The sequence below is a fragment of the Labeo rohita genome, chromosome 24 (assembly GCF_022985175.1).
Source record: "Labeo rohita strain BAU-BD-2019 chromosome 24, IGBB_LRoh.1.0, whole genome shotgun sequence".
Taxonomy (NCBI): domain Eukaryota; kingdom Metazoa; phylum Chordata; class Actinopteri; order Cypriniformes; family Cyprinidae; genus Labeo; species Labeo rohita.
Genome location: NC_066892.1, coordinates 13750026 through 13767345, shown reverse-complemented (window position 1 = coordinate 13767345; position 17320 = coordinate 13750026). Strand labels below are relative to the sequence as shown.

The window sequence follows — 17320 nt, the reverse complement described above, 5'->3', positions numbered from 1 at the left end:
AAATATGTAATTAAGTTACTTTTGAAAAATGGCAGTGATTACAAAGGGGATTACATCTGAATTTTTTCACACACCCACCCCCACTTACAGATTTAATTGACTTCTTTTAAATTGCATTGACTGCTCTAAAATGAGTCACCAATGTTTCAGGAGTTTAGGACACAGAATAGGACACATGCTTATTTGATAACTGTTTTATTTCCTATTTAGGTTTATGCATAAACTTTATTTTTTAAGATTGTTTTTTCCAAGGCATTGTTAGATGCTAGTGTTTTCTGTCATATCTATGCAAACATTTAATTTCAAACCCAGTATCATAGCTATTAAACTATTTCTTGTTATGATGTTATTTATGTTATGACATATAACACAACTGCGTTCACGGTGACCAGAGTTTGATTCCCGTCTCGAGGTCGTTTGTCGATCCCGTTCCCCTCTCTCCTCCCAGCTCTTTCCTGTCATCTCTCTACTGTCTGATCGCAATAAATGGCATAAAAAGCCCAAAAATATAAGTAAAAAAAGCATTCTGAATTTGTTGTGGCTGTGCTTTAAATTAAATGATTACACAGCTCAGACTCTTTCGGGACAACTTAAGTCAGTGCTATATGCTCGTTATTTTTTCTTGGTGGAAGCTTTGCATTTGGTTAGCTATGTTAAATGTTAAAGCTTAATTTAATATTATGTGTACAATTTCTTAATTCTGTCATATTGGTATCGTGGACTTGCTCTATTGTTGCTGCCATTTTTTGTACATTGTAATGGATTATAAGATAACTAACAAACTACTACTTAATTATGTATGTGGTGAAATGTTGTGTAAGAAAACTGGTATGACTGCACTGTATCCCTAAAATGTCTAGTTTGAACTTGCCGTTTGCTAGCAACTGATTTCTTCATGAAAGCTTTGCGTTCAAATATTTCAACTCAGATCAGTGTTTCGTGTCTAAGTATTTTGACACGAAACATCTAAATAATCAATCAAGCAGCTATGTAATAAGTTAGATAATGTACATTCAGCCAGTTGTTATCGCAAAATAAAGATGTATGTTACTTATTATAATCTTAATTTAAGTGACAGTAATCAGTGTTGAGTGCTACTGTAAGGCTAACTCTGCCTGGTTTAAATGTTTCAAAATGATTAACAGTTGAAAATATTAGAAATGTAGAAAAGTAATCAAAAAGTAATAAGTTACATTACTTTAACTGAAAAGTTACACTACTTATTACTTTTTAAATCAAGTAACTTGTAATCTGTAACCTATTACATTTCCAAAGTAACCTTCCCAACACTGAGTATGATTCTGTGATCCATCTTTTCACACTGAGGACAACTGAGGGACTCATATTCAACTGTTACAGAAGGTTTAAACGCTCACTGATGCTCCAGAAAGAAAAATGATGCATTAAGAGCCAGGGGGTGAAAACTTTTGGAATTTGAAGATCAGGGTAAATTTAACTTATTTTGACTTCTGAAAAACATGTAAGCATCTTCTGTAGCTTCTGAAGGGCAATACTAAATGAAAAAAAAACTATGATATTTAGGCAAAGTAAGAAAAATATACTTTTCAGAAGTTTTCACCCCCAGCTCTTAATGCATTGTTTTTCCTTCTGAAGCATCAGTGAGCGCTTGAACCTTCTGTAATTGTAGAAATGTTGGTATTTTCTAAATACAGAAAAATTTAAATAATTAGCATTTTTAAAGAGCATTTGTAATCTAAATGTAAAAATGTATAAAAATATATTTTTCTTCATACTGGGACAATTGCTGTGTTCATGGTGCTTTCAGAGCTGTAATCAAAAACCATATATTCGCTACATATTTAACAGCACTCGCCTCCACGAGAGTGAATACATATATTTGACAGATATAGGTCACTACCATGACTGCAAAAGCACTAAACCCATAACTTGACAGGCCTAATAGAGTATTTTGAAATATATAAAATCTTAGATAACAGACAAAAGCTTGTCTTGCCCTCAATTTTTTTAGGTCATTTTTGTTACTTCTGTTTGTCCTAGTTAATTTCTGACCCTGTTACACAGATATGATAGTAACACTCAACCTGTTGTCTTTTTCTTGTTCACCGTATTGTCAGCTTTATGTCTTTTCTGCAAAAACACAACACATTACATCATATCAGCATTTTTCATCTGGAATATCAACGCATTTCAAAGACAATGCACTTATCCAGTGTTGTCAAAACATAGTCTGGACAGTTTAACGGTAATGCGGTTTTCCATTCAGCAGAATACTCACATAATCCTCAATGATCTCCTTGATCCCAGCCACTGTCAGAATAAAGATAAGGGGCACCAGCGTTGTGTAGCGACCCGTCGGTGAGACATCAGGGATTTGCTGAATTTGAAAATACACACAGATAAACATAATATGAGGTACTTTACTTTAGTGGTAAAACAACATGCTTTGGAAAAGTCCTATGTCCATTTTAAAGCAAGTTTATGTAGGAAGAACAGGATCTTAAAGGGACAGTTCACCCAAAAATAAAAATTCTGTTATTAATTACTCACCCTTATGTCGTTACAAACCTATAAGACCTTCGTTCGTCTTCAAAACACAAATATTTCTGATAAAATCTAAGAGTTTTCTGACCCTGCATAGGCAGCAATGCAACTAACATATTCAAGGCCCAGAAAGGTAGTAAGGACATCATTAAAACACTCCATGTGACATCAGTGGTTCTGCTATGAAGTTACGAGACACTTTTTATGCACTACGAAAAGTAAAATAATTTTATTCTTCTCCTGTTATTTTCTGATGGGCGTTCAATTGTTGAATAAAGTCTTTATTTTTGTTTTCTTTGTGCACAAAAATGATTCTTGTAGCTTGATAAAATTGTGGTTAAACCAATGATGTCACATGGGCTATTTAAATCATGTACTTACCACTTTTCTGGCCCTTGAACGTGGTAGTTGCATTTCTTTCTATGGCAGGTCAGAAAGCTCTCAGACATGAGGGCAAGTAAACAATGACACACCATTGCCCACTGTTCTTCAGAAAAATCCCTCAGGTCCCACAAATTCTGTTTTTTTCAGCATTTTTGTGCATTTGAACCCTTTCCAACAATGACTGTATGATTTTGAGATCCATCTTTTCACACCGAAGACAACTGAGGGACTCATATGCAACTATTACAGAAGGTTCAAATCCTCACTGACGCTTCAAAAAGAAACCCAATGCATTAAGAGCCGGGGGTGAAAACTTTTGAACAGAATTAAGATGTGTACCTTTTTATTATTTTGCCTAAATATCATTTTTTTTTTCCCATTTAGTACTGCCCTTCAGAAGCTACAAAAGGTACTTGGTTTCCCAGAAGACAAAATATGCTAAATTTACCCTGATCTTCAAATTCAAAAAGTTTTCACCCCCCAGCTCGTAATGCATCGTTTTTCCTTCTGAAGCATCAAGTGAGTGTTTGAACCTTCTGTAATAGATGCATGCGAGTCCCTCAGTGGTCCTCAGTGTGAAAAGATGATTATGATCATACAGTCAAAATGCTGAAAAAATGCTGAAAAAAAAAATTGTGGGACCTGAAGGATTTGTCTGAAGAACGGCAGGAAGTTTAACTGTTCAGGACAAACAAGGACTCATGAACAACTATCACTAAACGAAAAAACAGCTGTGGATCATTCAGGTAACAAAGTATTAAGAATAAAGCATAAGTAAAATTTTGAATGGGGCCATTTTTATAAATTCAACCATTAGTTTCTCTCGTGGAATACATGTAAACATCTTTTATGTAAAATATCTAAATCAGGTCAGTACTAAATAAAAAAACAACATGTATTCTGAACCCTCTTATTTGGTTAAAATAATTAACCTTTTGCAGGTTCTGCAAGGTGTATGTAAACTTTTGACTTCATACATCTTACAGTCATACAGGTTTGAAATGACGAGGGTGAATAAAGAATTTAAAGACAGAATTTACATTTTTAATTGAACTATCCTTGTAAACATTAATGATCTGAATTTACCATATACAGCTCACTAAGACTTCAAAACAAAGGCTGAATTCATCATAGAAGTCTACTACTTCAGAACAAACTGCTTAGGCAGAATCTTTGAGGAAGATCTATCAAAACAGCGCTGTCTTGCAAAGCACCGTAATGAGTAAATAACATGACACAGTGAAGAACCCTTTTAGCTATTTAGCTTTTTGCTCACTCGTTTTCATGCAATACTGGTCTATCAAGTTGAATCACATGGCGGCCGTTATCGAGAGTGCATAGTGACTCATAGTGGATGAGAGTGAAATAGTGGACGACTTCCAAAAATGGATATAATACACAAATGGACATGTTGGCAAATAACCGAAAAGTCACATGGTCAGCATAAGCAGTATAGCTCCTCGGAGACCCCCTTTAGAAAAAAAATACATTTTGTACTTTGTACTTAGTTTGGACAGTTGTAGGAGCGTGCCAAGTGTCATACCTGCATGAGAGCGATGAAGAGAAAGAAAGCATTAGCCGCCCGCCTGATCTGTTCATACAGGAACCGCGGCAGAAAGGTAAGGATCCCGTATTTAGCCGTGCTAGAGAGGGAAAAGGGAAAATCGACAGTGTTTAAATCAGCTTCAAACTATTTTTAAACATCTATATATACAGCCAGAGCCATAACAGCACTAATTTAGAATTACCTCCACTCAGGCTTCTAGGGGAGAAAAGCATTAGTAAGTATTTTGATACAAGCCAACATCTACCTGCTTTCACAAACGCCTGACACTTCACTGCCCACTGCATTAAATTTAGATAAACAATCCCGAAATAAGCGTCTGGGTGGTTGGGATGGATGTTTCTCGCCGTGTCTGTCAATTATCGGTATTGATTGATCTCCTAAGTAGCTCTTGAATAGCTGATTGCGGCAGTAAATGTTTTACAGTCATTAAAATAGCTGTTAAGAATGCCTAAAAATAACGTCTAGGACTACAATTTTGCATCAGTCCCAAGGTTGGCCATTTTAATCTAAACATGAGTCAGAATGCGTTTGTGTGGGTGTGTGTTTATATCTGCATCTGGAGGCACATTTTGTATACTGTAAATCCAATTGCACACCTTAAAAATAAAGGGAGTTTTTCATAGAGATGCCACAGACGAAGCATTTTGGGTTCCACAAAGAGCCCTTCAATGAACTACTCTCCCATTTTATTCATTTAAACAATGTTTCCCACTATAAAAGATCCGTTTCAGGTTCTACTGATGTCAAAGGTTCTTTATGGAACCATATACACTACCAGTCAAAAGTTTTTGAACAGTAAGATTTTTTTTTTTTTTTAAAGAAGTCTCTTCTGCTCACCAAGCCTGCATTTATTTAATTCAGAGTACAACAAAAACAGTAAAATTTAGAAATATTTTTAGTTTTTAAAATAACTGTTTTCTATTTGAATTTTATTTAAAATGTAATTTATTCCTGTGATTTCTAAGCTGAATTTTTAGCATCATTACTCCAGCCACATGATCATTCAGAAATCATTTTAATATTCTTCTATTATTATGTTGAAAACTGATGAGTAGAATTTTTTCAGGTTTCTTTGATGAATAGAAAGTTCAGAAGAACAGCATTTATCTGAAATACAAACATCATTATTTAAAGTATCCTTGCACTGTAAAAAAAATATATATATATATATATTTGTTGAGTCAACGTAAAATCATTTGTTACCAGGCTGCCTTAAAATTTTAAGTTCAGTCAACTCAAAAAAAGTTTAGTCAATTTGGAATGTTAAATTGTACGTTAAGTGACAACTTAGATATTTGAGTTTATGTACTCAGCTGTTTTAAATATCGATAACAATAAAATAAACATTTCTTGAACAGAAAATCAGCATATTAGAACGATTTCTTAACGATCATGTGACACTGAAGACTGGAGTAATGATGATAAAAATGTAACTTTGATCACAGGAATAAATGACATTTTAAAATATATTAAATTAGAAAACAGTTAATAGTAAATATTAAATAGTAAAATAGTAAATAGTGCAAATATTTCACAATTTTCTGTTTTTGCTGTACTTTGGATTAAATAAATGCAGGCTTGATGATCAGAAGAGACTTCTTAAAAAAAATTTAAAAAAACACACACACACACACACACACATTAAAAATCTTACCGTTCAAACACTTTTGACTGGTAGTGTATGCCAATAAAGAAGCTTTATTGTGAATGTTTCTATACTACAACATGTGTGCTTATGTGAGCGCAGTCTTCTTTGTAAACACGACACCCTTCTTGGGCTCATCGGCGATGAGTTCACAGCCTAACACACCCTGTGTAACCCACACTGTGGCCTCAAACAGCAGCTCGGTACCTGACCTGGAAGTACGGCAGGCTATCGTTGACATCAAAGAGTGGCTGAGACCATTCATATGATCCCCTTCATTAACATTCAGCGGTCCAATCACACACACAGTAACCTACACTGCTGTCACCATGATGTGTAGTACCTGGGGTTACCCTAAAAGACTGATATGGATGATTGCACTGCTAGATTTGTTGGTCTGGTTACTTTGTGACTGACAGCTGACCAATGGATGCCAATGCAATGGGAAGCAGAAACCGGTTGGTAAATAAAACATGAAGATCAAGGAATAAGAGAGTGATCTGAATGATTCTTATGAAAATTTTCATTGCTTCTACCACACAGGCTGAGAAGCTGATGAGCTGGAAAGGTCAGAGCTCTGTTTGATCTGAAATTAGCCAATGACAAACGGCTACGGATTTCTAGGCCCACCTTAATGCTGTTAGGGGAACCAAAATAGAGCCTTTTAGAGGAGAATCGAATCTTTAGAATATACTGGTGGATCGATGAAGTGTGTGTGGGTGAGTGTTTCGGTACTGAGATGCTTATTTTGTATAAGCTTCCAAATCAGTGACCTGGGGTTCAAATCTATGAAGCTGTTGTTGCAACTATTGATCATATTCATAATACAATCATATTCATAAAGTTTCAAAAAGTGCAAGGAGAACCTCACTGCCTACGAAATGAATCAAACTGATATAATAGCTATTCAAAAGATAAAAAAAATCACTCAAATGCTTTGAAAGACTTGGGCACTTTGGGGACCAAAAGACTTTTTGTTCTGGAACTGCAGATGAACTCTAGCCAAGCACGGCCTGGAACATGACCTTGGTGTACTCACAGGAAATCTCTGATGGAGTACTTCAGATAATGGAAGCTATTTGGATGTCGAATTCAATGTGTACTTACATACATTTAGCATGTGAATTCCCTGAGGGAATACCTTAACTTGATTAAAGCATTTTTACAATCAGTCTTATAGGATTAGGAGTTATGTTGGATTTTTATGTTGATTCAGAAAGTGTTGGAACAGCTGTGTTGTTGGTGAGGCATCAAATACAATGTGTTTAAGTTAATAATTCATTCAAGAATAATATGTGAAAACAAAAAATTGAGAGTGACTGTGAAGCACTGGACTAACGGGAGGAGGCAAAGCCTCCAAATCTCTGTGACTGGCTGATCACACTGTTGATGGGACGACTGAAGTGTGCAAAAAAATAGAAAAATAAAATAAAATAAAAAAAATATATAAAATAAAATAAAATAAATAAAAAATAATCAAAATTGAAGGTGCATCCCCAGCTACCATCTGCACACTTGCACTGTTTAATGCGAAGCTGATGTTTTAAATTTTGTATAGATTTAACTGTTGATAAATAAAGATATACAACATATTCTTGTCCATTATATTAGTTATTTTTAAAGCAATGCAAGAATGCATGTGCATAAAAAATCTTGATGAGACCTTCAAAAAGACCTCAAAAATTTGTAAAAAAAAAAAAAAAAAATGCATAGATGCATTAAACTGCCCTTTTTAACTTAAAAAAAAATTTCAGCAAGGATGCATTAAATTGCCTTTTTTTAACTTTCTTTAAAAACTATTCAGCAAGGATATTAAATTGTCTTTTTCTGGCTTACTTAAAAAAAATTGTGTTAATTGTGTTAAATGTTAAACTGCCTTTTTTAACATTCTTTAAAAAATGATTTAGCAAGGATGCATTAAACTGCCTTTTTTAACTTACAAAAAAAAAAACAATTTTATTCAGCAAGGATGCACTAAACTGCCTTTTTTAACTTTATTTAAAAAAAAAAAAACATTACTCAGCGAGAATGCATTAAATGGTCTTTTTTTTTTTTAACTTACTACAAACCAAAGAACATTGAAAAACAAAATGTATCAAAGTTTCCACAAAAACATTACGCCACATAATAATTTCCAATGTTCATAATGCTACTAATAATATAAAATTCATAATATTAAATATTTCTGGAGAAATCATCATATTGCAACGATTTCTGAAGGATCGTGTGGCACTGAAGATGGGAGTAATGGCTTAAAAATTAGCTTTACCATCACAGAAATAAATTACATTTTATAAATTTATTAAAACAGAAAATAGTTCTTTTAAATTTTTGAATATTATTTCACAATATTACTATTCGTACTATATACTTAATCAAATAAATGCAGCCTTGGTAAACATACGAGACTTCTTTCAAACACATTTAAAAAAGTCTTAACAACCCCAAACTTCTGCACTGTAGAGTAAATAAATAAATAAACTAACGTTATAAGCGAAATATTACCGCTGATATTGCAAGTTAAATGCTTATGCGTATGCATTTTCTTTGCATTTATTTTAGACTAAAACACAACAGTGTATTTCATTTTCATTTTTAGAAGACCACCATAGGCTTTTACAACAAATATTTGCTTTAACACGCTTTTGCAAAATTAAAGCTTTAGAGAGACCACAATTATATTACTACCGGCGACTTGATCATGTTCACAATTTAAACAAAGAATGCAATAAAACAAGCATGAATGAAATCCAACTGCGCTGTAACATTTTCCTGCACCTTACAATAAAGCCTTAAATGAACTCACCTGACATGGTTGTCACAAAATTTGGTGGTCTGGGTATGGTTGAGCAGCACGGTCCGCGCTGTGGCATCTATCGGGTCCGCCTGTGATGTGGTTCCGGACATCTCATCCTCTGCCTTGCGGTAACCGGCGGCCGAGCACGCGGGTCCTGCACCGTTCGAGTGATGGGAGAGAGGCGAGGCTAGCGTAAGTGTGCGTGGAAGAAGACAGGAGGAAGAAGAGACATAGAAATGTGGTTTACAGTTCAGTGCGCTGGCCACTAACACTACTACTGTGCTGATGCAAGCCGCCCCTGATGCCAATGACGTTTCCCTCAGTGCACCGCCCTCCCCGTCCCCATCCTCCTCCTCACCATCCTCCTCATCATCATCCACGAGCAAAAGCTCCGTCACCAATACAGCATACGCGCGACGCCCACGGGACCCCCTGTATAGATTGTGCTGATGGGAGCACAATGGCGCAGCAAACACCTTTGTAGGAAACCTTGTGCATTTGTTTATCTTTATAAAAGCTGCTTTATTCAGTGGAAACACCTGTGTAGTCACGATGCGCTCAAACGAAAAGTGAGACAATGGCTGTGTCTCAAATCATAGCGAGCTTCCTAAACAGCGCTTTTCCCATCAGCCGCGCCTGATTCCAACATACGTCGAAGTCGCGACGCGTCAAAAATACATCAGCGATACATCAGCGTCCGTTGCGTCGCGTCGACGCTTTTGTTCTCTGACGCCGTCTGAATTAAATAAAACGGTTTTACAAATATAATTCCGTTAAACTGAGGTTATATCATTGATATATTATAATAACCATATAATAAGTATAACTTATTTAAATACATTTTTTATTTTTTATCATATGTATATACAGTTGAGAATACAGTTAAGTATTGCACGTTATAATATTAAAATCATTTAAATAAATTAATATAAATAATGTTATTTATTCATGAGCCGTCTCAAGCTTACAGCTGATTGGTCGTGAGGTGAACGTTCTCCGATGACGTACGGTGTAGCGGTTGCGTCGCGTCGCTTGGGGTGTTTTGAGACACAGCCGCTTACTACGATTCCCTCTCAAATATTGCCGCATCGCAGACGGCCGCCAAACGATTATTTTCCGCACGTAATAAATAATGTACGCTCGGTAAATAACAGCTCTGTCTGTATGTGACAGGAGAGTTTACCCAGCTGCTGCATGATCGAAAGCGGGCGTGGAGAGATGGACTACACGCGTCACTTCTCCCATTCCAGTCAGCCTCTCTAACAGACAAGACCCAAACCCTCTCCCACCGTGTCATTTGGGCCGCCTCGGGCAGTCTGTGGACGTTTCAATAAGACTCCACTCCGCTGTGTTTTTTCTGCAACAGAAGATGGTTTCCCTTCAGACAACGCGCGTTCGCTCTCCGCGTCTATCTACAGCGTTCCCCGCAGTCAGACAACACAAAAACCCTTACATTTAAAGGCGCAGGCACTGCTCGAGGGCCACAGATGTCCGTCTCCACAATTACGGATCGAAACGCACTAAACGTGCTCACTGACCGGCAAGGAGTCGCTTCCTGTTCATTTGCTCCTCCTTGTTTCCACAATGGAAATTCTACCTGAGGCCACATGTGTGTTTCTCAAAGAGTTAGTGCTTGAAGGTCAGATGGACAGTTTTGTCAGTAAGTTAGGTGATGTATGTGGATGGGGGAATAAATAACGGTCAAAGAATATGCCTTTGAAAATTATGGACCACTGATCTGAATATTGTGGAATTATTGACATGCACTGGGCCACATATTGCATTATTATTAATGCAAAATCCAGATTTTGCGCTAAGTTGCCATAAAGTTTCAAGAGGTTCGACTCAGAGTTTTTGAGGTCAACAAAATAATCAGGAAGTTAAAAAAAAAAAGAATAAACTTCATCTTGTGATCCTCACTATACATACACTACCACTAACAGTCAAAAGTTTTTGAACAGTAAGTTTTTTAATGTTTTTTAAAATTCTGCAGTTCAGACTTTTTTTCAGAATTGTGATATAAACTTGCAATTGTGAGTTATAAAGTCAAAATTGTGAAACTCGCAATTCCAAATAAAGTCAGAATTACCAGATATAAACTCACAATTCTATTTTTTTCTCAGAATTGCAAGTTTATATCTCACAACTATGACTTTTTTTCTCAGAATTGCGACTTTATCACAGTTGTGACTTTTTTTCTCAGAATTTCAACTTTATATCACAGTTGTGACTTTTTTTAATCAAAATTACGACTATATATCGCAGTTGTGACTTTTTCACAGAATTTCGAATTTATACATCACAATTGTGACTTTTTTCTCAGAATTGCGACTTTATTTATCACAGTTGTGACTTTTTTTTCTCAGAATTGCAACTATATATCGCAGTTGTGACTTTTTAACAGAATTTCGAATTTATACATCACAATTGTGACTTTTTTATCAGAATTGCGACTTTATGTCTCATAATTGTGACTTTTTTCTCTGAATTGTGAATTTATATCTTGTAATTGTCTTTTTGCTCAGAAATGCTAGTTTATATCTTGCAATTGTGATTTTTATTCTCAGTTTTTTTCTGTAAGTTTATATCTCGTAATTCTAATTTTATAACATGCAGTTGCAAGTTATTAAGTCAGAATTGTGAGATATAAACTTGCAATTTTAAGAACATATCAGTCCTTTTTTCCTCTTCAAAATTGAACTTTAGAACTTGTAATTGCAATTTTATATCTCACAATTCTATAATTTTATTTAGCAAGGATGCTTTAAATTGATCAAAAGTGACGATAAAGACATTTATAATGTCACAAACGATTTCTATCTCACATAAATGCTGTTCTTTATTACTTTCTATTTATCAAAGAACCCTGAAAAAAATCTTCTCAGCTGTTCTCAACATAATAATAATAATAAAAAAATTTTGAGCAGCAGATCAGAATATTTTCTGAAGCATAGAATGATTTTTGAAGGATCATGTAACTGGAGTAATGATGCTAAAAATTCAGCTTTGAAATCACAGAAATAAATTACATTTTAAAATATATTCAAAAAGAAAACAGTTATTTTAAATAGTAAAAATATTTCAAAATTGTACTGTTTTTGCTGTGCTTTGGATCAAATAAATGCAGGCTTGGTGAGCAGAAGAGACTTTAAAAAAGATTTAAAAATCTTACTGTTCAAAAACTTTTGACGGGTAGTGCAATTATATGGTTATTGTATTATTTGCATAACACAGTTGCCATATATGTAAACAAATGTGGATGGGGGAATAAGTGTAAAGGCTGAAGAACATGCCATTGAAAAACAAATTATTGACGATAATCTGAATATATATACACTACCGTTCAAAAGTTTGGGGTCAGTAAGACTTGTAATAGTCTTTAAAGAAGTCTCTTATGCTCATCAAGGCTGCATTTATTTGATTAAAAATATAGAAAAAAACAGTAATATTGCAAAATGTTTTTACAATATAAAATAATGTTTTTTATTTTAACATACTTTAAAATAGAATTTATTCCTGTGATGAAAAGCTGAATTTTTATCAGCTGTTACTCTAGTCTTAAGTGTCACATGATCCTTCAGAAATCATTCTAATATGCGGATTTATTATTAGAATGATCAGTGTTGGATAATATCAACAGTTGTGCTGCCAAATATTTTTTGGAACCTGTGATTTTTTTTTTTCAGGATTCTTTCATGAATAACAAGTTTAAAAAGTACAGTGTTTATTCAAAATCTAAATATTTTATAACAATGTAAATGATTTATTATGAACTTTTAATAAACTTTTAATTATTAACTTAATACATACTTGGTGAATAAAGTATTAATTTCTTAAAAAAAAAAAAAAAGAAAAAAGAAACAATAAAAATGTACTGACCCCAAACTTTTGAACGGTAGTGTATATATGAGGAGTTCGGATGCAAAAGCCTGTAAATCCATCTGACGTTTTTCTTTAAAAATTAGCATTTCTTTCTGGCTGCTTTATGTAGGTTTCCATGTAAGTACCTGTACTTCTGATTGGGCTGAGGCTGGAATTTAGCAAGTTTGAAGTAAAAGTATTTGATGGACGTATACTATGTGTCTGGAGCATGTACTCAGTATCATTATCTCATTTTTGACCGAGATGGCTATTAGCTGGTTTTGCATCTAAAACTCTTCATATATACATCAGCCAAATTATATTAAACCATGTCAAGCAAAGTCGAAATTATCATATTTCCTTTTAAAAATGAAAAATATGTGTTTAACTAACAGCAAAAATAAGAAGGAAGCACTATAAAAATGTATGACTTGTATTTCTACTTCCTTCTTCATTTGACTGTATGTTAAACACATATTTTACATTTTTAAAGGAAACATATATGTATATACCATACTGGGTCATAGACGATAAACTTTCTTCCCACAAACTCACAAAATGTGCACTTGCTGCTAATTAATAAACAGTATTTTCATGTTTTGTGAGACTTTGCTAGACTTTTTACCATCTAAAGACACAATCATGCCATCTCTTGCACCACATTTAATGCTTTATCTGTTAGTCAGTCCTGCAAAACCGCAAACCAGATGAATCAGCTAAAACCTGCAGACGTGATCATGCTAAGGGCTATATTTCCATTAGATCTTCCTGCTTTCTGACACTGCATTCTGCATAGTTCTCTTCCTTGTAACAACATGATCTTAAGTTATGACAAGCAGGGTGTAAATATAGCCAGCACTCATCTCTTTGGTGTCAAAGGCCAGCTTGACCACTGATAACCTGCCACTAACTGAGAATTGTGTTAACTTGCTGTCATATATTTCAGCGCTGAAGACACTGGCTTTTAAATGTGTTTTTATGGAGTCATAAATTATGGTTAATGTGTCTTTCAAGGTGACTCTAGGCACCTTCAGACTTAACTGCAACATGAACTACAACAATGAGCTAGTCAGTGTGGATTAAACTAGTTCGGCTTTAGGACCCAGATTTTATATACAAAATTAAACAGCAATATCTTGAAAATCAAACACTGAAAAAAATACAACTAATTGCACAGATCCAACAATATGCAGATTTTAACTGGGCCAAATATTGTGTTGTTATTAATCGTAAGTTTTTGCTCTTAAAGGGGTCATCGGATGCCCATTTTCCACAAGTTGATATGATTCTTTAGGGTCTTAATGAAAAGTCTATAATATACTTTGGTTAAAAACTCTCAATGGTAGTGTAAAACAACACCCTTTTTACTTTACTAAAATCAGCTCTGCAAAAATCATCTCATTCTGGTCGAGGCTGCTTTAAATGCAAATGAGCTCTGCTGGCCCCGCCCCTCTCTTCTCTCCGTGGAGTGATGAGCATGTTTACTTTAGCCGCATTTAGCCGCGTTTAACCGCAGAACTTGCTAACTAGCACATTATTAGGAAAGGCGATCGCAAAGATTTTTAAAAAAACCCTTATACTCACTTCTGCTGTAAGTGAAGCTGGATCACAAATGATTTGTGCGAACATAGATGGATATATGTAGATCGGGAGGCGCATTCCCTTCACAGACAAACGTAATCCACTGCATCTTAGCGGCTCAGATGTCGGGAGTAAATGACAACCAATACATTCATTATTACATCCAGCAACACAACACCTCAATCGCTCAATTCTTGTCTAACTTACATCCTTGCTCCGGCATCAAAACATGGAGGTTGGAGTGATACAACTGATCTTAGACGCTCATGTCAATCAACTATCGTGGGAGCGGACTCTGTGGGTGTGACGCCACAACGACAGGCATCTGTGAATGGCTCGTTTTGAAAAAGGGGATATTATTTTTACAGATTAATTAAAAACCACTGCATGGATTTTTATCATTATAGGGTAGATTTGTACATACACTGCCAACACACATTAATGTTCAAACAACATGAAAAAGTGAACTTAGCATCCGATGACCCCTTTAAATAGTTTGACGCACAACCTTATTTCCATTTACCATTATACTTTCCCTTCTGTAAAAACAGACTTGCGACCCATTGAGGACCACTGCTGTAAACATCTGTCATGTTTCCCAACCTGCCTCGCTAAATAAACATACAAAGCGAAAAAGCAAAACAAGTTCACGAGGGTTCCTCGGTAGGAAGTACTCTAGGGCCAAAGAATCACATATGACCCACTTTTCATCACGCATTTCATATCCTTCTCAGAACGCTCAGATCTTTTCTTCTCACACTTTCATTTTCTCTTTTCACAAAAGGCTAGACCAGCAAACACCCTGTACCTGATCAACATCAATGAATCATAAAATCATCAGCATACTGGTAAATTATGTGCTGGATAGATACAAACCTTTCATAATAGACAAACAGGCTCTGGTTAAGATTAACAAGCACTCAATTCAGGTTACTCAACGTGTGTTGATAAAACGAAGTTGAATGCTGCAATGACTTTTGCCCTCAGATAAAGAACAAGAATGAATCAACAATTGTTCAGTTTTTGTGTAAGCAGCATATATATGTCACACCCAAAGACTGTCAACAATTGATCAAGAAAGAAGTGCGGTATAACATTCCAGCTCAAAACCTGGTTGAAAATGTAATGTACAATTTTACAAAAAATATATATTATATAAAAATATATCCTAACCCTAAATAAACACTATATATATATATATGAATTGGAGCAAAAACATAATTTTAAATTTAAATGTTAATGCAAAAATAGCCTTATAAGCAGTGCCAAGGGGTGGACTTTTATAAAAGTTTCCAAAAAAAAAAAAATCCTGGTAATTTTCCAAAAGTTCTGAAAAGCTTCCAGTAATTTACTGGATATTTTCTTCGCAACCCTGTGCAATTTACATATTTGCATGCAATTTTTTTAAATTTCATTGTTGATTATTACACTACCAGTCAAACGTTTTTGGATGGTAAGATTTTTAATGTTTTTTTTTTTTTGACTAATTTTAAAGGAGTCTCTACTGCTCACCAAGCCTGCATTTATTTGATCCAAAATACAGCAAGAACAGTAACATTTTGAAATATTTTTACCATTTAAAATAACTGTTTTCTCTTTGAATATACATTAAAATGTGATTTTTCAAAGATGAATTTTTAGCATCATTACTCAGAAATCATTCTAATGATTTGCTGCTCATGAACTATTTATTATTATTATTATGTTAAAAACAGCTGAATGGAAGTGATGAATAGAAAGTTCAGAAGAACAGCATACACTTTTTAAATCATCTTTATCATCACTTTTGATCGATTTAAAGCATCCTTGCTAAATAAAAGTATTAATTTCTATAATTTTATATAATTAAAATTATACTGACTCCAAGCTTTTGAATGGTGTAGTGTATAATGTTACAAAAGCTTTTTATTCCATATGAATGCTGAACTTTTGATCTTTCTCATTAAAGAATCCTGAAAAAATGTACTCTGTTTTAAACACTGATAATAATAACAATGATAAAAATGTTTCTTGAGCAGCAAATCAGCATATTAGAATGATTTCTGAAGGATCATGTAACAATGAAGACTGGAGTAATGATGCTAAAAATTCAGCTTTGATTACAGGAATAAATTATACTTTAAAATGTATTCAAATAAAAAAAACATCTATTTTAAATAGTAAAAATATTTCAAAATTGTACTGTTTTTGCTGTACTTTATAATAAACGCAGGCTTGGTGAGCAGAAGAGACTTCTTTAAAAAACATGAAAAATCTTACTGTTCAAAAGTAGTGTACATCCAAAAAATACATGGCCATTGAATTTATTAGTTTGGACTCTTCTGTTAATTGTAACCTTAATATTATAGTAATATGCAAGTAATAGGGCTCCATATAGTTTACAGCATTAGCTGAGATAATGTAGTTTACTTTTAATGATTGAGTATATTTATGACAGAGTCATAATTTATCAACCACTGTTTACTAAATAGAAAAAAAGATGCAGTTCTATGTTTAGTTTTTCCTGTGCCTTTAAATTGGAGGTACTTACCAAACCATAATTTTTGTATTTGGTTACACACCTAATATATATATAATTAAGTGTATTATAAATGTACAATATATGTTACATATATTCAATATGGTTAATTAGTTAACTATATCAGTTAACATGAACTAAGAATAAACAATACTTCTCCAGCATTCATTAATCTTAGTTAATAATAATTTCAACCTGTACTAATGCATTATTAAAACTCAAAAGGTGTTTGTTAACATTAGTAATGCACTGTGAACTACTATGAACAAAGAATGAACAACTTATGTTAACAAAGACGAGTAAATACTGTAATAAATGTATTGTTCATTGTTCATTGTTCATGTTAGTTAATACATTAACTAATGCTTACAAAAGACAACATTGTACAGTTTTACCTTTAATTAAAAAAAGAAAAAAATATGACATTTTCAGTACAATTTTAGC

The 17320-nt window shown here is 34.1% G+C and overlaps 1 protein-coding gene across 10 annotated transcripts in view; it reads right to left on the bottom strand.

Moving 5' to 3' along the window:
• The window catches only part of atp8a2 (ATPase phospholipid transporting 8A2), an 84575-nt gene that overhangs the window by 55014 nt on the left and 12241 nt on the right, over window positions 1–17320 (bottom strand). For 2 of the 10 annotated variants that reach the window (XM_051098536.1, XM_051098538.1), the window contains 4 exons: window positions 8926–9103; window positions 4451–4550; window positions 2258–2356; window positions 2064–2109 (listed from right to left, as the gene is read on the bottom strand). In XM_051098536.1, coding sequence (XP_050954493.1) covers window positions 2064–2109; window positions 2258–2356; window positions 4451–4550; window positions 8926–9103 — 423 coding nt within the window. The other 8 variants (XM_051098537.1, XM_051098542.1, XM_051098541.1 and 5 more) reach the window with 7 other exon arrangements.